The 27,147-nt window shown below is 36.1% G+C and overlaps 2 protein-coding genes across 3 annotated transcripts; one reads left to right on the top strand and one right to left on the bottom strand.

The window, feature by feature from the left end:
- Window positions 1-2,220: 2,220 nt before the first annotated feature.
- Window positions 2,221-9,164, bottom strand: LOC140887997 (uncharacterized). 2 transcript variants are annotated; one of them, XM_073295667.1, is made up of 5 exons: window positions 8,697-9,164; window positions 6,440-6,575; window positions 3,804-4,018; window positions 3,406-3,579; window positions 2,221-2,524 (listed from the first exon to the last, which is right to left on the bottom strand). In XM_073295667.1, the coding sequence occupies exons 1-5, from the start codon at window positions 8,898-8,900 to the stop codon at window positions 2,438-2,440; spliced, it is 816 nt and encodes a 271-aa protein (XP_073151768.1). In that variant the 5' UTR covers window positions 8,901-9,164; the 3' UTR covers window positions 2,221-2,437. The 2 variants fall into 2 exon arrangements, with proteins under 2 accessions (XP_073151768.1, XP_073151767.1); XM_073295666.1 differs by having other exon boundaries at window positions 3,804-4,024; window positions 8,697-9,162.
- Window positions 9,165-17,015: 7,851 nt separating this feature from the next.
- On the top strand, window positions 17,016-26,618 carry LOC140887623 (uncharacterized). Its single transcript, XM_073295006.1, has 15 exons — window positions 17,016-17,226; window positions 17,429-17,602; window positions 17,753-17,804; window positions 17,893-18,000; window positions 18,879-18,963; window positions 20,049-20,103; window positions 20,279-20,662; window positions 21,851-21,910; window positions 23,205-23,303; window positions 23,406-23,516; window positions 24,437-24,508; window positions 24,620-24,736; window positions 24,851-25,000; window positions 25,602-25,702; window positions 26,127-26,618. Exons 1-15 carry the CDS (start codon window positions 17,164-17,166, stop codon window positions 26,452-26,454), a joined length of 1,959 nt encoding a protein of 652 aa, XP_073151107.1. The 5' UTR covers window positions 17,016-17,163; the 3' UTR covers window positions 26,455-26,618.
- The last annotated feature ends 529 nt before the right edge of the window (window positions 26,619-27,147 follow it).

Below are 27,147 nucleotides of genomic sequence, written 5' to 3'. Positions count from 1 at the left end.
TTACTAGTGTTTTTTTCTTTTTGTATATATCTTATCACACTGTTTTATATATATAAATATTTCTTTGTTGAAGAGGCAGAAGAATTACATTCATGTTAAGAGTTTAAGATCAATGAATTTGATTGAAAGTGTGTTTATAGTAGGCGTTAGGCATAGTTATTTTCTAGAGTTCGAAGTATAACTTTATGCCTACATTGTCTCACATGTAATCTCATTACGAGTCAATTGATGAAATTGAAATGTAAAAAAAATGAAATAAACATGAGATGGATAAAAAATTATGTCTCATCTCATCTTCATCGAGTGCATCAAACGATACCTTAAAATATTATAAAATAACAAATACAAATATACAATACACAATAATCATACAAAATAAAAACATACCAAACTCACGCACTATTAATTAGGTACTATCTAATAGTACGGGAGAAAAAGGCAATCACTGTAAAAAGGTATAATGCAAAATTCATTTCTCACCCGCTAAACATTACTTTTATCGTACTAGTTATGGGAATCGAAATGTTACTTCTGGGCAAAAACAAATGTACAGTTGTGCCATTCAAATAGAGTTGGTGGTCCAAAAAAGAAATAGTTGTGTGACTCAAAACATTTGGACCAAGTCTTAATTTCCAAGTAACTAGAATATATATATATATATATATATATAATAAAATAATAGTTCAATGAAGTCTGACTTTGACAAGGCTTATCACAGTTTCCACATTACACACGTAAACAAGAAGTCAACAATCAGCTCCCCCATATTTTAAAGGCCGGGTTAAGGTATTGAGCCTCGGTTTAATCATGTTTTATTGATTTCTTATATAAGATATTTCACGTCATGGATGCATACATGATGGGTGAGACTATGCTGCACATGGAGTTCTTCTCCAGGTGCAGCACAGCTATTGGATTAATAGGGCCCACATGAAATCATATGGGTCCTCCCCAATGGCGAACCCAGGAATTTAGTCTACTCGGGCTAAAATTCTAAGCTCTCGTATCTTTTAATATTTTGAATTGGATTACCCGAACAACAACCAAATTAAACCAAAATTATTCAAAAATTTTATATACAAAATTTAAAAAAAATTCGGGCCCATCCGGGCTAAAGCCCGGGTGAGCTTCCACTTGGTTCCGCCCATGGCCCTCCCATGATCCAACGCTCCACCAGGTGTAGCATACATGATACATCTATTTTAATAGAAAAATCTATATAAGGGTTTTCCTTAAAAATTAGCCTAGAGACGACCCTACTTATTGGAATCACTTCTCAACTTTTCTTTCACAAAATTTCAAAAAAATTTGAATTTTTGTGAAGAAAAAGCTGAGAAGTGCTTCCTTAAAGCTTTGGCCCCGTTTGGATTTGGTAGACATTTTAAAAAAAAAAAACTTTTTTAAGCTATAATTTTTTGCTTTTGAAAAAGCTCTAATTTTGACTTAAAAAAATGCTTATTTAAGCACTTTTCTGGTCAACCAAACACTTTATTAAATGAAAAGCACTTAAAAAAAGTGTTTTTTTGGTCTGGCTTTTGAAACCAAACGGGGCCTTTGTCAAACACTGTTTTAGTCATGTTACCTTCTTATCCAGTTAAAATGATTATTTAAACACGCTAATTTTTTTAAATGCAAATGCACATATATTATGATATAACTGAAATAATTATATAAACATGATTTATTTTCAAATTAATTACTTGTCCTTAAACTAAATATTTTAAATATATGATTGAATTTAAAAATATATACATGATTGAAATAAGGTATGATATGAAAAGATACATAATTTGTCGGTATTGTACAAGGCACTCTTAAAACTAAATTACCTCTCATCCAAATTTATTGAATTTGTTCTCAAGTTGCTCCAATATTTTCCCATCTTCTCAAAAATTAGCAATCACGAAGTGATTTCTTAATACTTTTTCTCCAGTTTGACTGCTACTTCACCAAAATAGATAAAGAATTGTTTGGTTTTATTTTCACTCATCAAAGTATAATTTCCGGCAAATTTTCCCCTTCCCAACACAATCATTACCTGAAACTCAACATCTCATTTACTTCCCAGATGCTGTCGTCATTGTTGTCGTCGTCAAAATCATATGATCCTATCCTCCTCAAGGGTAAAAACCAACCGTTCCCTCAAAAATAATTTAAAAAACATCTTTTAAAATAAACTGAGTCTCACAAGAAATATTATAACGATGATCAACCAAAGGCTCCAAGAAATGATCCAATTCAATTGAAATAGGGATGAAATGTTGCAAGTTCAAGAAGTTTTGATAGACAGACCACAGATGAGTATACAGCAAATGACAGAGCCTCACACAAACTAGAAACTACACAACCGATGAAAAGTGCATGCCTCGATAAAAACATGAAGTTATTTCTGATACCAGGAAACTGCATTACAAGCGAACCCCATGCTCCTCGTTCGCTAAAACACATCGGGGTGGAACCGTCCAGATATTGAGTTGCTTTGTTGCCCTTGTTTGAGGTGCATTGCAAGGGCATAGTTGTTAACCTGATGAACATAACAAGGTATCATATGTCAGAGCTTTTGATAACTTGGAATTGGAATTATTGTCAAAATAGCAAACACTCACTTGACCTTTTCAAGTAAACAAAGTCAATTCTACGAAATGAATCAGAAATTATTTGGTCAAAAATGTGAAGTGCCATGGTTCGTCCCACATAGGTCGCGAAATGCCTGCCCTGTGGGTTTGTAAACTCTTGGGCACCCTCCCCTCAAATAGCTAGCTTTTCGGGGATGAGTTTTACCCAAGGGTTGCAACGGTGGTATCAGAGTGGTCATTCCCAGACCCTCATTCCGGCGGGTTGAGAGGGCTGCTACCCACATGCATGCGGGGTCCGCGAAGTCATCAACCGCCGTGGACATTGGTTCTGAAAGGGGGATGGATTGTAACGTGTCATGGTTCATCCCACATAGCTCGCGAAAGGCCTGCCTTGTGGGTTTATAAACTCTTGGGCACCCTCCCCTCAAATAGCTAGCCTTTTGGGGATTAGTTCAACCCAAGGGTTGTAACAAAAAACTAGTCACATAAAATAAATTTTCAAGCATGATTATTGGAAAACTAAAAAAAAAATCTCGACCAATGAGATCAGCATAGGCAGGAAGCAGAAACTTAGATTACACGGGATAGCTGGAGAGAGACGGAGGAGTGAGAAGGGCTACTAAGACAGCTTGGGGAAAAGAATGCTCATATGATTGATGATATCCATGTGAGTGTCTAAATATCTGTAGCTAAGGCACAATTTAGTGTCATGTGCTTTCTTCCGTTAGTTTCCATGCAGTCTTGACTTAAATAAAGGACATAAGCCAAAACCTCGACACCCTAATCAATTAAAACACAAAATTTCACAGGTCTAGCCCAAGAATTTGACCTCAAGAGTCCTCAGCTGCTCCTGGTACTGCGACACTAGCTGTTTCAGCTGATGCAACTCCCGGCCCATTTCGTCAAACTCTTTTTGGCGCTCATGTTGGATTGACACTGCTCGCTTCAAAATAGTATTTTCTTGTATGAACGCTTCCAGCTGTTGCTTTAGAACAATGTTCTCCTATAGAGCATGATTAGCAGATTTAGAAATTAAAAAGCAAGAACACATAATTTCAAGGCACGCAAGTGGGGGGACAATTAGAGAAGACAGATACCATCAAATGAGGAAAGAAAGAAAAGAAAATTACATGGGATACTGATAATCCTTTGATAAATACATTATTGGCATATAATCAATGGGACTCTGGTACAGTAGGTTTTTAACCAATAGATTACAGAACATACCTTCTGAAAGCTCTGGGCAGCTTCAGCACTTGCATTTGCACAAATAGACTTCTCCAAGGACTCGAGGGCTCGTGACACGCGTTCTTTAGCATCCTCTACATTTGAAGCTCCTGCAACTTCTCTAACCAAGAGCTCAACCCACTTTGTACCATCCATGGAGAGATTGCTTCCAGCTGGTAGTTCCTCCCTTGGAGTAGTCTCCACATTATTTGCCGCTGTACCTTATGTCACAGAACAGAACTTAAGAAAACCAAAACACAACAATACTGACTCCCCAAATTTCCAAAAAAATATATTAATAATAATAAAATTAAAGTGGGCAATAACTTCTGGTATCGGCTCTCTAAATAGGATTTGAGTAAATCTGTAAATGTAAAAGGACAGCACCAAATTATTATCAATAAAACCACGAAAGGGATCACAAGAATTCAGGACTTTGCACAACCGTCAAAAAAATAAAATTTAAAAATAAACAAACTCACTATAAAAACATGACCAGATGATGGGCTTGGAGTTAAAGTCAATGACTAATCAAAACCAACACATGGAAAATATCTGCTGAACTAGATCAAACATGGATTTAAAGCACATTCAATGCATGTTTAGCATGTTAGCAACAATATTGCTTATCTAACCATGTATCTAAATTAAGTAATTACCCTCATGTTTTGCAGTCCTATTGAAAGACAAAACTTACGAAGACATTTAAACTAACATGGCATTTTTCCCTTCTACTATTCAATCTTGAAAAGGAAGAAAATGTTAGAAGTGAGGTTTACATCCACGTACTTATCACCGTAACCTGTTTATTAGAAAGTTCATTCACTCAAAAACAAAATGAAACCTTGGTTACGCCTAAAAATTAACCATATCAGCACCCCAACAACTCAAAACATACCCCCATTAAAGCTGTTGCTCAAAGTGGTTGCACGACGAGTGGCATGCCATGTTGGGGATACTTAGGAATGGCAGGGGAGCAGGTCTGGATGGGTTTGGCCAATCTTGAGGCCTCGCCCCACACCAAAACCCGGTGGGTCCGGGTCCGGGTTGGACCGACAAACCCATTGCATGTGATACACATTTTTAATTGTATTTCTATTAAATTAAATACACAATAAAAAAGTCCAAAAATTAATATATTCATCAAAATCAAATCCAAATCATAACATTTTAATAATAAATTAACAAGGAACGAAAATATTGTGAATTAAGGTCAAGTATTAGACAGATTTTTATTTATGGGAGGATGGGAGGAGATTTATCCATTTTACAGTAACCGTTCTACAACGAATTACTTCGGATAATTTTCCAGTTATTCTTGACACGGAAAAGGTTAAGTGGGGACCATCTTCCTTTAGATTTGAGAATGTGTGGCTAAAACATAAAAGCTTTAAATCCTCTTTTTTTGTCATGGTGGAATAATGCAGAATTTCAGGGCTGGGAGGGGTATAAATTTATGAGGAAACTTGAAGCTATAAAGTGTGACCTTAGAAGATGGAACGAAGAGGTTTTCGGGCTGGTGGAAGTAAGAGTTGCTGACTTGAGAGATAAAATTAGAAGATTGGATGAGATGGAGAGTGAGGGGTTGGGATCTGAGGAGGTGGCAATCGAAAGAAAGGAAGCAAAATGTGTTTTAGAAGAAATGGTGTGTCGAAGGAATCAGGCACATGGAAGGTTTACCGAATGGAATTTACAACATACCTAGGTTTTGTTCGAGTGAGAGAAATACGAATGTAGAGGGAGAAATCCAAGGTGAGTACACTATCTAGATCAGATGATAGAACACGTACCCCGAGAAAAATGATGCTGTACTCTACAGCTTAGCGCCACATTTTCTTCTCTCAAATTGAATGAAAAGAGAATAAATCGCTAAAGATTAAATTAAACTAACTTGTGATACGTAGACTAAAAAATTATAAGCCATCGACGAAAACCAGTGTGCTTTCTCCCTGAGGTAAACTATTTGCTCTCTTTTGCCTCCACTATCTAAAAACAACGGTGAGTCATTCATTACCCATTACACCAGCTTTTGAACCATGAAATGTAAGCACCATTCATATGACACCAAAAACAAGTTAACAGAAGTACGTCACTCATCCGGAATTACAGAAAAAAAGACAACTTTTCTTCCCAATAATCTCATCGCATAAAATTAGATGCTGGATGAAGTTATTTTTCGATTGCAGGAGCTGATGCAACAAAAAAAGAATAAACATAAATTATGTAAAACACCATAAAAATATCTCCAAGGAGCTATATGGTTATAAAAAAAGAAAATGACAAGCTTGAAAGAGACATCTTTGAAGCGATTTTTGGAAAAGAGGAATCCATTAAACTGAGTAGTATTTTCACAAAAAAATCAATTCCGAAAACGAAAGAGTGCGTAAATATTGAAACAATGGACTGTGTCAGGCTATAGAATGTAGGAGAATTCAATAATGGCCGCCACATCTAAATAAACAGCTAGGTGACCACAATATTTTAACATTTTTATCACGGTGATTTATCATGGATGGTAATATGCAAAATTAGTTGATTAATGCCTAAAAAAACAGCAAGTGAAGCAATAAGCATGTATCATTTAATGAAGCACCATAAGCAGTGATTTTAATAAGGATGCCAAAAAATAGAAAAACCTTGAAATGAAAATTGTGCATTAATGTTCTGGGTAACATCAGATGCGCTTGTTGCCGTACTCAAATGAAGCTCATTTAATCTTTTGATAGCAGAATCCAAATCATCACCAGATTCTTCAAGGACTCTCTCCAGAACCTGTGAATCGAAAGCATTCATAATCGATTGATTAGTCCAACGCCGCCAAAACCAAAAAGCAAAGGATAACAGTGATCAACCAATCCATCTAGAAGTTCCAAAACCAGAAAAATCTAAATCTGATGCCCAACATAGCAATTTATGTCACGGACAGCTAATTAGCACTGGAGAATGGAGATTCTTGTACCAGTGGTGCAGCGGTTGAAGAAAAAACGACGGTCCGTGGATTGATAAAGTTAGTACTGTGAAACATTTTGCCAGTGTTTGGATTCTTCTTTCCGGGTTTAAGGAAATGTTTTGGAGAATTTTTTAGGGAACAGTTTTATGGGATGAAAAATGGAGGTTTTGAGTTGCACAGTTTTATGGGATGAAAAATGGAGGTTTTGAGTTGCTTTACATGGGAAAATGTTTGCCTTAGGGTCATATTGAAGATTTTATATGGTGTGAATTACTAGCTAAATGTGTAATTATATTTGTGCTAATAATTATTAATTTATTAGAAATGAGGTTTTTCAAAATTTCAAACTATTTGTTAAGCTAGAATCTTATACAAAAAGAGATTTTTTTCAGAAAAGTAGAATTAAAAAAAATAATTATGTTGGGACGTATGGAAACATGTTTTGAAAAGGGAGTGAAAATGTGATGGGGAGTGGAATGTTGTTTTCCAAGATCGGAACCAAAATGAATGCGCGATTTTTTAGTGCAGTGGACCTCAAAGAAAAAAATATTTAATTATTTATACCAAAAGGCAGTTTTAGTAATTTGAACTCACTCAAAATTCCCTCTATCTTAGGAAAGACAAAAGAGTACCTAATTAAGAGCCCATTGATCTAAACTTATCTTAAACATCATATAAGATTTTAAAGTTTATAAACTGCATTTAACAAATTGAAAGTTCTTCCATCTTATTTAAAATTAAATTTTGAAAACAACTGTATAAAATAGGTCATTTGAGATTATGAGATGATTTCAAAACGGTAGTGTCAGGTAGAATAAGACTTTTCCGTATACGTGTTGGTGTTGTTTTGGTTGTTTGACATAAAGTTCATAGGATCATAAAATAAGTTGCATTATCTGAATTTTTTAAAACATCTCATAACCTCTCAGCAGCTTGTTTAAAACATAATAATATTTAACGAACACTTGGAGACGTCTTATATGATGTTTTAAGAAACAATCAATCAAACTGCCTGTAAAAAAAGCATTCTAAAATCACAACTTTAACACTGAAAACAGACCTGATGCAAGATCATCCTGTGACCTCTTATTAGAGCATGAAACTATATAAAATAAATATAAGCCTCCTCCCCATGTCAAACAAATCTAGATGCACAATTAAGACATTCGGATGGTCATAGCACGTAAGTATAAGAAAAAATGGTCAGTAACAAAAAAATTCGGAAATCTCTTTTAACAACTGCGCACATTTTTTCAGCAGGATATGATCTTGTAACCTTGTTTAGCAATTTTACTTAATCGCAATACCACATCAATGAGATGTGCATAAAATCAAAATATTCAATTATTTTTCAGATGCATTGCAGCAATTGACCATTAAAAACTCCTACATTTGGTAATAAAAACTCGCAATAAAACAATAATGTTGCTTAATGTATTTCATGTGAGAGCTGGTAAACCGTGAATGTATGTAAAGATAGAAGCAGTTCACTCGTTGCTGAGCTGAACTCCTATCTTCTTCTTCAACTTTTCTCAATCATCTTAGTCTTCCTTATATTTTCAGGGCCACAGCACATTATAACAAACAGGATCTAGATTCTCCCTTCATTTCTTTAACATGATCAAAGCCGATGGCACATATGCAAAGTCCATAGAAAGGCATTCGAATCATTACAGTGAGCCACGAATGGTAACCATTTCGAACTCTTAATCTCAGAAAAGCATTAAATACCGCCGATTAATTATCAAATCTATCATTACTTCAATCACCAACAAAATAATAATAAAGTGATCTGTGTGAATCTATCATCTAATGCAAAAAAAATAAATAAATAAAAATCTAGAAATTACATATAAGAATTCCAAAGGCCGAAAATCTAAAAAAAATCAGGAATAGGACCTTCGGAATCAATAGCTGAATAAATGAAATATATTAAAAAAGACCTGTTTCTCCATATCAGGAAAGAGAGTAAAAAGACGATCGATCGGTGACGAGGTATCGGAGACTAAGTAATTGAAAGCGGCAGGGCTCGGCGGAGAGAAATTCCGGGAAGGAGATGAAGAACAACGGATTCTCTTGGCGACTGGTGGCGACGACGGCGACTCCTCGAAGAAATTCGATCTCTTCCCGCACACTATGGCAGACATGTTTCGCCACAAACGAAGAAAAATCCTTCCACTACTCTGTCTCCAATCCCTCTAACACCACTTCTCTCATGCAGAATCGCCGAAAATTATCTATATTAGGGATTAAACGGAGTAATTACTGATTCCCGAGAAGGGAATCGAAACAATCAGATTCAGTTCCCCGATTCATATAATGTAATCGCAATTAAGATTTATAAATTATTTCTCCTCCATCTATCGGTTTTTTTGTTTCTTTCCTCGCGAATATCTATGGCGGATTTATCACATTGCAGTGAATGGGGCGGTTGATTCTGTCACAGGGCTGTGACCGTAAGTATCAATCACCAGAGGCCACGTGTTAGGTTTGGAGACGAGCTACGTTGATCACCGTACCAAAATCCTAGATTTCACATTTTATTTCTTAAATAAATTAATGCCATTAAACCCTCTAAATCAGGAAACAAGCTCATCCAAAAGTTAGTTAAACTACGATGAGACTTTAGCCCAACGGTTAAGGTTAAAGCCATGAGATTAAGTGGTTTTGGGTAGGGATGTAAATGGGTTCTGGTTGTACCCGAACCCGCAATGAACCCATCCCATGTGGGGAGGGTTTGGGTCCACTAAATGGGTCTTAGGGCGAGTTTTGGGTCCATTTTTTCAGATTCAAGAGGGTATGGGACGGGTAATGGTTTTATAAGATCCGCCCCATATAATACATACATATAAAAAATTATAGGTTTTTATCATGTTTTTAATTAAACACAGGCTACAGCTGGTCACTGTCTACCTACCTTTTGACATTTGTCTATCTTTCGGTGACTTCCTGACCTCCGACCACGACCTACATCCATTGTTATGATACAAGTTTCATATTCAATTTTAATCGATAAGTAATTTAATGTTTTATTTTGCATATAATACTCGAAATATCAATTTTAAGGTTTTATTTTTCCTTTCGACTACCTCATACAGCCAGATTTGTTTTTAATTTTAATAAATTCGTGGGTCTCATGGGTCTAACGGGTCCAACCCGCCCCATTTCAGATATGGGGTGGGGCGGGTCCAAAATATATTTAAATGGGGTGGGGCGGGTAATGGGTCCATATTTTGTTAATGGGACGGGTCTCAGGTTTGGCCAAACCCGCCTCATACCCGCCCCATTGACATCCCTAGTTTTGGGTTTGATTATAGCCGACTGCAAGTATTTTTTTAAATTTATTTAGATAGGTTGAAAAAGTTTTTTTGTAATGTCTCTATTCGAAATAAATAAGTATCGAGTTCATGCTCAAGTCCACTCAGTAGTATAGACAGTTACATCATATGTATGTAATTTGGATCAATATTGATCTTATACTCTAAAAAAACAAGTTAGTTTTTTTTTTTTTTTTTTTTGAAACTAAAAAACAAGTTACTTAAATAGCCTGATTTGGAGCACCGAGGGATTTTCGTATCGTCTTTTTCATTTATTGTTATATTTTGATAGTCCAATGTTTGGTTTGCCACCTTTTATGGCCCATTAGATATAACCTATAGGACTTATGTTGTTTGAGACCAGCAAGGCTAATCATCTTATTCACATTATGAACTATAATTTATATTTTTGTCCCACCCTTTTCTTTTCTTTTCTTTTTTACTGTTGTGTGGAATTTAATTGAAAATTTTGATATAAAGAATTTCAACGTAAATATTTTGTTCTTCCAAAACTTGTTACAAGATGGGCATTGAATAAGCAATCCAAATAATATATTTATTGTTCAAAGTTATTTACGGTATTTCATTCTAATGAGATATATTAAATTATTTTTCTCTATTCATCATTAATTTATCCAATTATTCATTTCCCAATTATTCATTTCAAACAGTATCTTAAGACACCGCTAGACTCGTAGATAGGATGGCGTATGATATATAATAAGAAAATGATAAATCAACATAGTTGAATAAGATAACGGTACAAGTTACTAATCATTTACGTACTTGAGTATTTGATAAAACAAAAATGCCATAACTCAGTAGTTATTATTCCATTAAACTCTTAAAGTGAGATATAGTTCCAAATCCCACAAAATTCCATCAAAACTATGAGACCAAACATATTGTAAGTTGTGCTTGAATGGATAGATTTGATCCATAAAAAAGGAAAAAAAAATTTAGTGATTTCAATTGCTAAAAAATTTATTATTTACTGTCCATTTTTTAAAAAAAAAGGAAAAAAGTTTTTGGTGTTTCTTAACTCCAATTTTGCTTATTATCAGCTAATTATAGTTTCAAAGCTAGTCTAATGCCGTTTTTTTATTATTTAAAGATTAAAGATAATATGATATGCTGATAAATAAATGAAAATTTGTTCTTTACATTCATTTAGATAAATGAAGAGGGCCAGATGTGTTTTCTAGTAAAAATATTTTTGTTGTTTTATCAAAAAAGCTAGTACGGAAATCGCTTATTTATCAAATATTCACAACTTTTTTAAAAAAAACTAAAATTTCTCTTTTACTTTGAAACATCAAACATTTATGATGTCACGCCTCGGGACCAGGCCCGGGCAAGCGCGACTGCACAATGGGCCCCTATAGCAACTCCTTCATATCCGTTCTCGCTTTACGAAAATGATTAACCTAAGTTGTTATAGAAGTCAATTGTAGCCCATTATAAACTCATTTTAAATCCTTCATTTTTTTCATGTGGGACATAGGTATCACAATCACCCTTCCTTCAGAATGCGACGTCCTCGTCGCGACCTGACCTTTGATCCACCAGCACAGAGAATCTAGAGGTGGCTTCTACGGGTTCAAGAGGTGGCTCCCGTTATGTAGCACTCTGCCTTGCAGGTTCAAGAGGTGGCTCCACGCACGTAGCACTTTGCCCCGCATAGCACTTATTTCTCGGGGTCTGTCGGCTGGTGACCGTCTCTGATACCATTCTGTCACGCCCCGGACCCAGGCCCGCGCAAGCGCGACTGCACAATGGGCCCCTATAGCAACTCCTTCGTATCCGTCCTCGCTTTACAAAAATGATTAATCCAAGTTGCTATAGAAGTCCATTATAGCCCATTATAAACTCATTTTAAATCCTTCATTTTTTCCATGTGGGACAGGGGTATCACATATGATCTTTTCTACTTTTTTCATAATTTATAAATTATCAATTCTTCAAAAACATAATAATCTGGAAACACTTTATATAATTTAATTCTGAAATATATATGATGCTGCACGAAACCTTGTTACCCTGAAGAGGGTCTTCTGTGTGCTCAGTCAATTAGAATAATCAACAACTTTAGGAAACCAAGCGCTCCTTGCGTATCCAATTCAGCAAAACTAGGGTTGTCACCTACATCACGAAATGAGATTAGAGGCGTCGGGGAATGCCCGGCGCAAATTCTCCGACGCTCAAGTCAGCGATCCACTCAAAATATGTACTTACAAAAACTAGAGAACTTTTAGAGCATAAATTGAGATAATGAGAGTGTACCCCAAAAAATAGAAGTGAGTCTTCTATTTATAGATATTTTTGAATGGATCATGTGCCTTTAAAGTATAGGTTTCTATCTTGGACTTTAACATATGGACTCCAAATGAACTTGCCCCTAATTTAATATGTTCATCCTACTTAAATTTGATTATTTTTAAACTAGTATATATCAATATCAAAATCAAACTCAGTCATGCAACCTCGTAATATTTCTTAAATAAAACATAAATAAATAAAAATTTATTCATGACATCAGAGCACTTGAGAGTCATTCACCTCAAGTTGCCGAGACACTAGGAATTCGAGAAACCCTTGTTTGGTTCAAGGGCCTACAAGTTGAATATGTGATTGCGGAATCACATGCTCAAGTGGCGGTGCATGCGTTGTATAGTAAATACTCCCAATTCAGATGTAATGAGCTTTGAAATGATAATAGAAGATTGCAAAGTCTATCTAAGGAAATATCCGGCTTTAATTTTATATTTACGTGAAGATCAGCGGATTAGGCAACCCATACACCAACTCAGACAATTGTTTCCATGTCTCATCGAGGATGTGTGTCCTTCTATCCTTATCTTGAATGTAACTGACAATGATTTTGTAGTGACCCGCACCGTGATTACCTACTAATCAAAAGCTTAATCATGCAATTGAAACATTAAATAATCTTAATCAGAGTAAATGCGAAACTTGAAATAAGCTAAATACCAGAAAGTAAAGCCTAGTGGTCAACCCTGTCATCAAACCTTGGTCACCACCTAACCTCTATGTCCTCAGGAGAACTACTTGCATCTGCCCCATTGAATAAGGTATCCAGACAAAAAAAAAATAACCGGAAGTGAGCCTAACACGCTCAGTACTAGAGTATGAGTATACGGTATTATACGTGCATGTATGCAAATGAACTGGGTACCAAGACACTCATGTCAAGAAACTAGCTCATAGGCCGGGCCCAGGTATATAGCATGCTGCGCCATCACATCAGGAGGTGACTCATATACCCAGTGGATAATGGTGACCTGATACTAGTACAAGTATCCAACCATAACGGTGACCTGACACAAGACTTACGTATCCAACCATCCACAAACTCGTAGGGTGAGCGCCCTACTACTACAGAATATCTCAAGGATATGGGATCAATATTGTGACACCCGAAGCCAAAAAGTCCTAGGGCGGTACATGGTCCGCAATATGGGTGGTTAATACCTGAAAGATGGAAACCCCACCAAAGAATGGGCGACGGGTGACATGAATGAACTGATCCCACACCGAAATGAGAGGTACAAAAGATTTGATATGTACAACTCATATCAAGAAGGTGCATCTTCTTTTCGGAAGCTCATCACATAAGAACTCCAAAGTTAAGCGTGCTTGACTTGGGGCAATTATAGGATGGGTGACCCCCTGGGAAGTTTTCCAGGGTGCGTGTGAGTGAGGACATAAGCACGCTGAAAAGACCCGTCTTGATACAGTGGGTCGTTACAAATATGCTCGTGTATGCAACATACAGTCATGACATGTTGTACAGATAAAGGCATATAAACATGCAATCATATAATACATGCAACCACATAATACATGCATACTCAATCTAGATATCTCCAATAGTACTTCCCTACTTACTAAGGCAGATCCTAGAAGCTCCCTTCTAGGTCCAAGCCTACCATGCAACACTACAATACATAAATATAATGTATTATCTAGCATGCCAAACATCACCTATCATGCTCTAAGCCTTAAATAAACTACAACATACTCCTTATTTCTTATAAGAAGCCAGAACCATACATTCGTTCATCGTCAGCCCGCTGATGTTGCATGCCCCAGAGCTTGGGCACAACCTTGCTACGACTCCTGGACACCTCGCTAGAGCTCCGCTGCCTGGCCACTGCTACGGACACTGTCCGTTATAAAAACTACTACCTACTCCAACTCTTAAAATAAGAGTACCCAAAAGCTCTTAAAATCGAGCTAACATGGGCCAAGAAGATGTTACATTTTGCATTTGAAAATGAGGCCTCGAACCCTTATTTATAGACCACGATCGGAAGCTCCGATCTCCTGATTGGAAGTTTTGATCGGTGCATGCATGCAACGTGCCCATTGGCTACGATAAGAGGCTCCGATCTACACTTCGGAGGTTCTGATCTCCTACACGCAGTTACGTGTACAAGCTTCGATGCCACGTCTCGGATGGTACAGATCGGAAGCTCCGATCTCTTGATCGGACTTCTGATCGTGTACGTTGCTTCCGAACTGGCTTCGCTGGTTTCGATCTGGTTCGGACCTTCCGAACTTCCCGAGCTCAATTAAGCCCATTAAGTATTTTTCGGGCATTCTGGACCCAATTCCTTGATTCGTTAGATCATATTAAAATATCTTAATCATATTTTATTAAATCTAAACATGATTAGCAACTTAATCTGGTAAAATAGAACTGGGTTACTACAGATTTGATCGAATAAAAATTTTTATCATTTGTTTTTTTTTAAAAAAACACGTGTTAATGATATGAGATGTTTTTTAAGTATGTAATTATAAAAATTTAACATTTTATTAGTTATTTAATAATGTAAGAAAGACTAAAACCGATGATTCAGATACAGTTATATGACTACAGTTGATTCGATAGAAAATAAAATACTAAAGATATCAAACACCAATATGTATAACACAAAAAATGACATTTTGCTATGTCTCTAATATTTATGAAGGGATATTTTGAAAAATATAGTAGCCCGATTTTATTTTACAAGATTAATTTGACTAAACATATTTAGAATTAATAAAACACGATTAAAGAATTTTTATTTTTATATGACCAAACGGACCAAGAAATCGGATCCAAAATTTCCAAAAATGGTTAGTGGGCTAATTTGGGCTCGGGTAGTTCAGATGGTCCGAATTCAAGCCCTAAGAAGATCGGATGGTCCGAAGTGTTCGGATAAGGCACTGTAGTTCGGAAGCTCTGAAGAGATCGGATGGTCCGATCTAGGGATCATATCGTCCGAACGTAGTTAGGTCATGCGCATTAATGATGTGTCATCTCTGTTCGGACACACAGGAGATCGGAGCGTCTGATCTTTGCATTTCTGCAACGTGGCTCACATGAGAGATCGGATCGTCTGAAGTGGGGGATCAGATCGTCCGATCTCCGCCTATAAATATGAGGTCCGAGAGCCTCATTTTCATCTGAAGTGGGGGATCAGATCGTCCGATCTCCGCCTATAAATATGAGGTCCGAGAGCCTCATTTTCACACCAATTTGATATATTTACCTCTCGTTTCTTTAGAGATTTTAAGGGTTCCCAGTTTTCTTTGGCAAGGGGCGAGCCTTGGCGAGGCGTTTCCGGAGTCGTAGCGGATTTGTGCCCAAGTTCTGGGGCATTCGAAAACAGCGGGCTAACGACGAACGGAGTTATACTCGAGTTTCTATAAATAGTTTGAGAGTATCTATTAGCTTAGTTAAGGCTTTTAGATGATGATTAATGATATAATAATATTGTGATTATAGGCTTGGACAGTAGAGATGGTGTAGCTTATCTGATATTTTGAGATACGGAAGTACTGTTCGAGATACCCTGACTGATTATGTATGTATTATGTGTTGCATTGTTTATATGACATGATTTTACCTGCATATATTATGACATGATATTATGTTGCATACGTGATCATCTTGAGCTTGTATCCTTGATATAGCCTGTATTAGGGTAGTTGCCTTAATGTGTTAGTGGATGGTTGGACACGTGTACTCGTGATCAGGTCACCGATATCCACAGTAGGGTATGTGAGCCACCTCCTGGTGCGACGACACAGAGTGCTACATTTACATACCTTGGCGCCGAGTCTATTTGATCAAAGTTTCTTGACCTTGAGTCTTTGTACCCCTACACTTGCGTTCATGCTCATATAATATTTGTATACTCATACTCTCGTGTTGAGTGTAGTTCGCTCACGTCCATGTTTATGTATTGTTATGGACACCCCATTCGACGGGGCAGACCTTAGGTTGGACGAAGCAGGAAGCTCAGAAAGGACTTAGTTGCAGGTGTTGGTAGCTAGTAGGAGTTGTTTCAGCAGGGATTCTATTTGTATTTACGGGTTGGTTTGGGTACTAATAATTTTATTCGATATGGTTATAATAATTGCAGATTCAGTACTTTGGATTTGTATAACTATTTAGTTTCTGCTGTGTATTACTTGTTTTTATTTAATTAAATTAACTGCATGCTTAAACTTCTGATTAGTAGGTGATTACAGAGCGAGTCACTATAAAAAATGCCTTGATCAAACAACTTTTTTTATTTATGACATTCCTTAAAAAAAGTTTACAAAATGACATTCAAACACAAAAAAAATACAAAGGCTAAACAAAATAAAAAATATTATATTTCAAAATCACGATCAAACAAATTATAAATGAGTGTTGAACGAATAGCTAGGATGGAACATGATTCTTCGTATCAACAACATTTTGAGACGTTCCTATCATATAGCCTACAGAACTTGTTTACTTGTTACACCAAAATCATCTTGTACGTAAAAACTAATGACATTTTTGCCGTTATTTATATTTATTATTTAATGTTACTATATTATTATAGTTGCCTCACGCAATCTCGTCATCATTATACATACAAAATAGCAATTAAGATCACTACATTGGAGCGCGTGGCCGTGAGACTAGAAGCACCCACCACCCCGCCCGCCCCACCTTCATTCCTCTTCCTTCTCCTTCGCCTACAAGTAAATCCACCATATATTCAGACGTCTCCCCTCTTCTCACACAGATACATTGGCGGCGATGCACGAGACGGAAGTCCATGATTTGTCAGATGATGCAGACTATGCTGCATCGATTCAACATGTAATGAATTTAACACATGCGTCGTTTGCTCTTTTTTTTTTATGTTTGATTGATGGTGCATGATTGGGTATAGTAATGGAAGGCTTGGCGATCGACGCAGGATTTGAATTTGGTTATGATCAGACCTTTTTTTCCCCCATTCGAGGCTTGATTGTATGCAGGAATTTCACGATATTCATCTGGACTCTATTTTTGTGATTAGGGCTCTGGTGTCATAAGACGGAGTGATAGCGGGAAACGGAGCTCATCGAGTGACTTGGATGGTGCGGAGATTGTCTATACAAAGGATAACGTGGCAATTCATCCCACGCAATATGCTTCCGAGAGAATCAGCGGCCGGTTGAAGTTGATCAAGCAAGGGAATTCTCTTTTCATGGTATTGCGTTTTGTTGGGAGAAAAGGAGTGTTTACTTCTTGGAATTTTAGATTTTATTTTGGCTTTTGTGATGCTTTTTCTTAGTGAGTTTTCTTGACGAGCTACTTCATTGTGCCAAGACTTTGAAATGATATTTTAATTCCACTGTAGACATGGATTCCTTACAAAGGCCAAAGCTCGAGTGCTAGGCTGTCTGAAAAAGGTTGGCCTTCAGTTCATGTAATTAATCTAACATGGCAAAACACACACATTTTCGAAATTTGTTAATTTTGTTTAGTTATCATGTGCAGATATGAATCTCTACACCATTAGGGCCGTGCCATTTACAGATATTCGCTCAATACGTAGGCATACACCCACCCTGGGATGGCAATATGTTATAGTTGTTATGTCGTCAGGTAATGTGTGATGGTACTTTTTTAGCACAGATTCTGTCGCACGGATTCCGTTTATTTTCATCTCGAGGATTGCAAGAAAAATGTGGAACATGATTAATTTAATTTAATAAATGAAGAAAAAGTGTCCTTGAGTGATGATTGTGTTTTGAATAGTTGATTTGGAATGGGAAGTAACACGGCGATATCAAATTTTGAAAAAGAAACATGAAAGATAAAACTCTCAAGATTTGTGTCCGAACATGTAAGTCAGTTATGCGTGGCTATGATATGTGATGGTGATTACTGGACCATGAAAAATGATATATTCAGTGTTACAGAACTGTATAAAATTAAGTGGATGAGATCAAATTAGAAATGATTACTATTGTGAAAAGATTGAACGTGGCAGATATGAAACAGAAGATCAGGGTTGTTCATTTAAGATAGTTTGGGCACATCTAAATGGCGATTTCAGACATGAATTATGATGAAATCAGAAAATAGAATGTTTGCCAATGAGCAAAAGCGAGGGAGCCATAATTAACTAGAGATAAAGTTAACGTGTCTCTTTGAATTGAGGATAAGATAAGCTATAATTTTAAGAATAGGACATTGAAGGTAAGTAATCCATGTAGTCGATGCTAACTAGGGGATTAATGCTTGTAATTGTATGATGATAATATCGTCAATTCACTCGTGTTATACTTCTAAATCATGATTGGTTCTCATTTTACTTTTTGTAAATATGTAACATATTGTTTTAGTAATGCCATAAATTTCAAAGATGCCATCGTGTACTGTTCACTGAAGCAGGTGTTATACGCTTTATTTTTACTGTTTATTTTTCCATCTTGACATTAATAGTCACTCACATGTCTCATTTCCTATAACAATTTCAGGACTAGCTTTTCCTCCCCTTTATTTCTACAATGGAGGAGTCAGAGAATTTATAACAACTGCTAAGCAGCACGTTGTCCTTGTGAGGTAAGTATCCCTTAGCTTCTTTAACATAATAAAAAGCAATTATGCCTGTATATCCGTAAGCATTCAAATTGCTCTGTTACATGTATTACGCCTTTCTATCCTTGAGCATTCAAATGGCTCCGTTACATGCATTACCAATGGTTTTTTGTGTGTGATGTCTATCCAGAAGGACCACAACCAAAATAATTTATTTATTGGTTGCATTCGCTTCCAACTGCTCCTATTGCTTAGAAATTTTCCCAAGAGCTGCTAGAGTCTGAAAACATGTGTTGGCTATTTGTTTTTCTCTATTTCAATAGCTGACCATGAAATGTTCAACTTGGTTCTTGCTCTGAACAAGAAGTTCATGCTTTAGTAGTGACGAAATGAAATGAAGAGTGGTACCCATAGGGCCATATGTTTGTGTGATACTATATATATTTTGTTATAGAAGCCACAGGATAAAACTGAACTTGGTACGGTGCTAATTTTATCTGGTAATTCTGTCAGTTTTCTAGTGCGCACATCTTAAATTCTCGGTGATAAGCAGTTTAAGAATGGTTTAGATACAAGATATATTGAGTTAAAATTTGAAGTTATCTTGGATTATGGCTAGAGGAATATGGATTATGTTATCCAGGATGATGTTAACCAAACTGTCATTTTGAGGTTTTGCCAGTCTTGCGAATAATTTTGTGAACTATTTAATCGAACTGCATACCATTATGATATTTGCAGTTGAAATTCTTGTATGAAGGACAAATAACGCTAAGAAATTGTATTATCAAGTATCAACTGCGTGTGAGAAGTATGTAGTTAATCTTAATGTAGGTAACTGATGGAAGTGAATAAGACAAAGAGAAAGAATGAGAAGGAAAGCGGTGAAAGAAATTTTCTCTCCTTTGTTATGTTTGAGAAGCTTAAAAAGATAATTTTTTATTGGATGGAAAACAGAGATTTTATTTGTTACACATTGAATTTTTTCCGTAAAACAGAATAAAAAATGAAATTTCGCTATCATGGTGGTTGATGTACAAATGGTGGAAGCAAAAATTTTTTGTTTGATTTGCTTGTCAGTGGACGCTCATTTGATGTTACATTTCTAGGTCAGCTGAAGATGCAAATGTTTTTCTTGTCAACGATTTTCAAAGTCCTCTCCAGGTAATTGGAATTTTGAAATGCCTAATTTGTTCTTTATCCGAACAAGATAGTCAAAGCAGACTGCAGTAGATTGAATTTTTCCCTCATATATCTCGCCCTGTTATAGACTAAAAATGGCTTACACAATTACAGATAATCACGTTGATAGATAAATAGCAGTCTTTTGCTTTTACAGCGAACTCTGTCTTCCTTGGAGCTTCCTATGGCTGTTTCTGTAGCAAATGTCTCGTCTCCAACTCTATCTGCTAGTGAATTGCCCACAAGTGCTCATGAAGAAAATGATGTTTCCATCACAAGCTCTGACAGTTTTCAGCAAAATGGACGACAAACGCAGAAACATCAGGATCCCGCTCGGGACCTTTCAATACAAGTCTTGGAGAAATTCTCACTTGTCACTAGATTTGCTCGAGAAACAACTTCCCAGATCTTTCGGGATAGTCATATTGATGGCTTCTCCATTAATGAAGGGAGAAGGCTTGACCAGTCTTCTTCAGATCATCACCTTATCACAGCATCTGATGAATCTAAAAAAGTTCCTGTAGCACCTGATCCATTGGAGGTAATGCATAATTTCTCCGTTCCACTCTTTCACAGTTTCCTAGAACCTCAACTTTAGTGGATCTGAGTAGTGCAATGTAACTATGACAAACTCCTTATTTCGTTAAATATTCCTTTCTGGAGATATATCTAGGAGGTTTCCAAGGCATCATAAATGTTGTTTTGATTTCTGAACTTGTAGCATAATTCATTTACACTGTTTAATTCTGTATCAAGCTTACATCCTGTCTTACGGCAGCTGCTGGCTCGAACTTGGCCGATGCGTTTTCCCTTGATAGAGTCTCTGTTTCATTGTGGAAAGGAGAATCACTGTATAAGCCTTCCCTGTTGGAAATTTTATGGTTCCTTGGCATCTTTTTATCATTGATTCTGGGTGAGAGATAACCATCCGGAGATACCACCTAGTGCTACCAAATTAGAATGTATAAATCTTCCTCTAGTTTGGTTCCAATCATAAGATAACCTCATCAAGAAATTAATTTGGTGAGGAAACAATCATCAATTTGGTAACAATTGAGCTTACAATTGTAAGGAGGTATATATAAGGAGATCTGGTTTTGTTGAACGTCTTCTTTCAACTTTATTTTATTGGCATGACTGATCTTTTAATTTTAAACTGTTTTCCTTTTCTTCATTGGATGTTCACAGTGTTTATTTACTGGGGGGACTTCTTTTATCTGTCTACTTTGATATTTATTACAAATGTTTGCTTGCTGACTTGATTAATTTCTTAAACTTTGGCCCTTGTACAATTTGAGAGCTTTACAATCAATCTTAGTTATACTCCAGAACATTCAAGGACAGCTTAAAACAAAGTGGAAATGCATGTACATCACATTTCTGAAGTCACCTTTCCTTTTACCATTCAAAACCAACCGAAACTAGTGCTCAGATATTTGAATTTCATTTACTTGTTATAGCATGGCCCTTTCCATTCTGACCTTCAATAATTCAGAAATTGTATTTGAGATCTGGCTAAAATAAAGTGTAGGGAGGGTATGCAATCGGCTATTGTTTGATGCAAGTTAATTATTAAAATGTGATAAACTTCATATTTTAATAGTGTCAATTAATGTTTGTATGACCAATTTTAATTTGTCCATTTGCAAGTCACTATTATTATTGCATAAGTATTCACCGTCTTTGTCTTCTTTCACCCTTTTGTGAAGTACATTTCTTTTGTCGACAGTTTGATAAATTATCGCTGGTATGGGGAAAACCACGTCAGCCACCATTGGGGCATGAAGAGGTACATGACACTTTTTGGTCTCACTTATGAGAATGGTTCTGAGTTCAATGTTTGCTTATTTTTGTTTGTGAGTAATCTCTTCTTATAACCCATTGATTTTTTTTTGATATTTTTTTATCAAGTGGACTTTCTCAAAATAGTCAGGGCATGAAATGAATAGTTGGTGGTAGAGCATATTGGTAACTTAGTAACTGCAACATATAAGTAATTAAGTATTCTGATTGTTTTTTTTCCTTTCTTGTGCATGCACCAACCTTTTTGGTCCTTATGAGCATGGTTCCAAGTCATGTGATTGTTTATTTTTGTTTGTGAATAATCTCTTCTTATAATCCATTTTTTGCTTTTCATGTTTTTTTAATTAAGTGGACTTTCTCAAAATAGTGGGGGCATGAAATGAATAGGTGGTGGTAGAGCATAGTAGTAACTTCATAACTGCAACATATAATAAGTATTCTGATTGTTTTTTTCCCTTTCTTGTGCATGCACCAAAAATGTGAGATAAGAACTGAAGTTAGATGCATTTTGTGCTTCATTTGTTTTAAGTTGCATGTGTTGGTTGAGATGCATATATCGGGTTTCTTGATTTTTGGCCTGATTGAGCTAATCCGATTGTATCCGATAACTCTGATTCATTAATATAGGTGCTCATGCAATCAAAATATGATCATAATTACAGTCCACAAGTATTTATCAAGTGTTAATGTGTATTATTTACAAGCTTATTGTGTAAGCTACTCTACCTTAATTGTCAAGTAATCAGTGCCAAAAAACTCTAAAAATACTGAGTAACAAGTAAATGATGCATGTATGGGGACAAAAATCACCAGGATGAGATGAGAAAGACAACCATTTGGCTAAAGAACCATTCTTCTTAATCCTACATGATGTAAGCTTCTCAGAAATCTGAACTGTGTGTTTTCTATCTAATCCAGTTCATTTCTGCCTTTTTCTCCGTTCCATCATTCTGTCAGATCACATGTTACCTGATAGCATGGCCATAAAATGTAACAGTGGGCTTTTAATGTTATAGTTTATCATGATTTACTATGTTTCTAAGTGATATCAGTGCGTCAAAGCTGGCTCCAACAAGATGAAACAAAGAAAGAACATACTTATTCGTCGGGCATTAGCCATGTCCTACTTTCACCTGATTTTCTATTGGATATACATATATTATACGTCTGTTACATTCTTTTTCCTGAATGACCTGGGCAACTGGAGTTGGTTGTTTTGACTTCCATATTTCTGATAATGTATTGTCACCTACTTTTCAATAAAAAATATGTACTTGCAGTGGACTGCATTTTTGGATTCGGAAGGGCGGGTGATGGATTCACAAGCGCTTAGAAAGCGAATCTTCTATGGGGGAGTTGAGCATAATATGCGTAAGGAGGTTCGTGCATTGAAAAGACATGCAGGATTGCTTCATTTTTTTTTTTGAATTTATAATTTCGTTTCATTTTGTAAATGATGTGGATTTTATTATCATTTACAGGTTTGGACATTTTTATTAGGATGCCATTCATATGATTCAACATATGCAGAGAGGGAATACCTCACATCCATAAAGAAGACTGAGTATGAAACAATTAAAAAACAGTGGCAGGTAAGTTGTTTCTGTCAGCATTCGTTGGCTCTTTTTTCATGATTTGTTCTTAATATTACTGCTGTTTATTGCTTAATGTAATCAGGCAACAATTGACCTTTTCTTTTCTTTTACATCACACACATGCACACTTTATTGAGCACATAATATGTTATTTGAATTGGCTCATTCACATTACTTGGTTATTTTTGCACTCCTTCAATGTTGGAGTAATTCATTTATGACCTGATATCTTCATCATTTTTATCTTATTATTTGTGGCATTTGTTTTAACTGATTAGTTCTGAAATTAGGAGTTAAGATTGGAAAGAGTGATCTAGGGTGGGCTCATTGAAACTGGAAGGCTCGTTGCTTTATCATGGCTTGATGGTCCAATAGAATAACTTATCTAATGTGATGTGACAATGTCTAAGAGGCATGATCCTATAAGTCTAAAACTGAAGGGGGATGTAATGACTTGTACTAGAGCTGGCATATCGGTTGTATTAAGTTCTTGGGAGTTATGTATATAAACTAGGACAATATTCTCCCTTGAGCTAGCTTTTCTAGTGGAGTTAGGTCCTAGTTCTTAACTGCAATATGATATCAGAGTCCAGACCCACTGTTATGTGTTGGGCTACCCTTATGAGCCACCCGCTAATGTTCTGTAAACTTCATGCACCAATTCTTCATTGTTCATTCCTGGCCACGAGGGGAGGCCGGGAGGGGGAAAGGTGGGGGGGGTGTTTAGACGTCCCGCTTTGGTTGGATTAAGTTCCTGAGAGTTGTATATATAAACTTGGCCAATCTTCCCCTTTAGCTAGCTTTTGTGGTGGAGTTAGACCCGAGTTCTTAACTTTAACAGTTGCATTCGAACAATTGTTATTTTAATTTTTAATGACCTAGCTTAACAAAGGTTCATGTTGTTTTTCTTTTCTTAGAGCATCTCACGGGAGCAGGCAAAAAGATTTACAAAATTCAGGGAGAGGAAAGGCCTTATCGACAAGGATGTGGTACGCTCTACTGGCACACATTTTCCTTGGCTTGCATATGTGTGTGTGTGTATTACAATGATGTTGCAGGATGCAATGCCATTAATAATTTGTTCTATTTTCTACTTGAAGGTGAGGACTGACCGATCACTCTCATTCTATGACGGCGATGAAAATTCCAATGTGTATCTCTTGCGCGACATTCTGCTGACGTACTCATTTTACAACTTTGATCTTGGCTATTGCCAGGTAATCGGCTTGTTTTTATATCGTTAAGCTAACAAGTGCTTGTGAAATGCTATTCGTGATAACCATAGTCGTTACACCGATTGATGCTTCTTGAGCTTTTTGTTTGACTTTCAGGGTATGAGTGATCTTCTGTCCCCAATCTTGTTTGTCATGGGAGATGAATCCGAGTCCTTTTGGTGCTTCGTTTCTCTTATGGAACGCCTTGGACCAAATTTCAATCGCGACCAAAGTGGGATGCATTCTCAACTTTTTGCATTGTCAAAGGTCTATCTCTCTGTCCTTTTAAATTTAGTTTGTTCAATCATGATCTGTAAACAAAATTTGTTTCCTGAGATGTAGCTTTGACATGAGTCTCAGAGTTATGTCTGGCTGTTGTTGCAAATTTAGTGCCATCTGATTGTTTTAGGAATATGATCTTGATCAACAGGACAGATGTGCATACTTGAAGCATGATTACCTTGTTTTTCCAGGATTTTCTTTCTTCTCAGAAATATTTCGACTCAGATGTGATTTTCTACTTAAACTATACTATGCAAAATCTGCAAATTTTATTTTATTTTTGGTTAATTGATCAAATTTTTGTCGTGGGAAAAAACTTTAATTTTCTGATTTATCTATGTAAACATGTATATCAACTAAACATACAGGTTTCTAGCTATATAGTATTTGTGTTAAGGAATGATTAAACATTTACTTCAAAGAGTTTTATAGTTGTGGGTTTTACTTTACTATTTACATTTGCCTCACTTTGCTTCTTATGGTTTCAGACATTTGTTCGATGTTTTTAGTTTAGTTCTGGCGCTATGGCCAATAAATTGGCTCTTCTTATCGATTTAGTGAGTAAATTAAATTCTATTTTATGCAGCTGGTCGAGTTGTTAGACAACCCATTGCATAACTATTTTGCGCAGAATGATTGCTTGAACTATTTCTTCTGTTTCCGCTGGCTTCTTATACAGTTCAAGAGGCAAGTGCTACTGCTGCTTTCAATCTGATCTATTTAATGTTTTTGTTTTATCTCATGAAATATTCTTACATACCCGGATAAAATCCTGAACATTTTAGACCTTTATGTTTACTTTCTAAAACTTTTCAAATTTTTCCATGGTTATGTTTACTTCGTCCAATTATACTTCTTGCTCGATAAAATTTTCTCTTATTTCAGATAAGCACGTAAATTTCATTTTGAACTCCATTGTGAGAGATCTCAAGTGTTATCCATACATATAGGAGAAACTAATGAAGCAAAAGTTAAAATTTCGGATTAGCTAGAGTGAAGCAACCTTAATCTGCAGTCTTTAACAATCCATATAGTGTATCGCATTAATGAAGTCATGGTGTGGCCGGGTATGCATTTCGGATTGTTAAGTGGGTGACTCTAATATATGCAGGGAATTTGAATATGAGAAGACAATGCGTCTGTGGGAGGTACTATGGACCCATTATCTGAGTGAGCATCTTCACCTATATGTTTGTGTCGCCATCCTCAAAAGACACCGCTCTAAAATTATGGGAGAAAATATGGATTTCGATACACTCCTAAAATTTATCAATGAGCTGAGTGAGCACATTGACCTCGATGCGACCCTTAGGGACGCAGAAGCCTTGTGTATATATGCTGGTGAGAATGGCGCGGCTTCTATCCCACCTGGAACCCCTCCTTCTCTGCCGCTTGAGGATGCTTCATTATATCCTCAACCAGATGATGATATACCGTAGACGCTTTGTAAATGGATTACTCAAACAGGTGAATTCATTTCTCGTTGACATTTGACAATCATGTAATTTGGTATACTAGTTTCTTGCTGGACTCTGATATTCGCCTTTATTTCTTTCGACTTGAGAAATTTTGTTCTAGAATCAAAAGATCATCCTTAAGTTCATGTATTATTGCTTTCTGCAATCTGGATTTGGCTCATCGAAAGTTTTTTTTTTTAGTTGGCATCATAATAAGGTTTTTGGAGATGGGTCTGAGTCTGACTGCGATTCTAAAACCTGATTGTTCCGGTTTAAGCTAGTGCGGAAGTGGAACTAGACTGTTTGAACATGGTTTTGTCTGATTATCTTGTAAGACGGTCTCATTAATCAAGGTAAAACGGGTCGAAAAAGTTCATATTTACAGTGAAAAATAATTTAATATAAAAAGAATAATTTTTCAAAGGTTAAGTCGAAAAACCGTCGCACAAATTAGTCTCATTTGAGTTTTTGTCATTTTCAAAATTGTTGTAAATCGATATACCATATCTTTTTAAAAAATGTTTATTTTAAAAACAGTTATAAATTTTTAGTTTTCTAAAAAAATAATCATTTACTTTAAATATGCGTTGATTTAGTTTTTGAAACAATAAAAAAATGTGTATCATGTTAATAGGGATGAAATATCGTATCATACCGTACAAGGAAAAAAAAATG

This window comes from Henckelia pumila, chromosome 3, assembly GCF_033568475.1.
Source record: "Henckelia pumila isolate YLH828 chromosome 3, ASM3356847v2, whole genome shotgun sequence".
Classification (NCBI taxonomy): domain Eukaryota; kingdom Viridiplantae; phylum Streptophyta; class Magnoliopsida; order Lamiales; family Gesneriaceae; genus Henckelia; species Henckelia pumila.
Note: the sequence above shows the minus strand (reverse complement) of the source record. Positions and strands in the feature narration are given on the sequence as shown.

Coding starts and splice junctions, on each gene's coding strand:
- LOC140887997 (XM_073295666.1), bottom strand. CDS start 8,900: ATGTCTGCCATAGTGTGCGGGAAGAGATCGAATTTCTTCGAGGAGTCG. Junction 4,025..6,439: donor TGCACAATTTTCATTTCAAG/GTTTTTCTATTT, acceptor CTGTGACATAAG/GTACAGCGGCAAATAATGTG. Junction 2,525..3,405: donor AGCAGCTGAGGACTCTTGAG/GTCAAATTCTTG, acceptor TATGTTCATCAG/GTTAACAACTATGCCCTTGC.
- LOC140887623 (XM_073295006.1), top strand. CDS start 17,164: ATGCACGAGACGGAAGTCCATGATTTGTCAGATGATGCAGACTATGCT. Junction 24,737..24,850: donor TTGATCTTGGCTATTGCCAG/GTAATCGGCTTG, acceptor TTTGACTTTCAG/GGTATGAGTGATCTTCTGTC. Junction 25,001..25,601: donor AACTTTTTGCATTGTCAAAG/GTCTATCTCTCT, acceptor TATTTTATGCAG/CTGGTCGAGTTGTTAGACAA.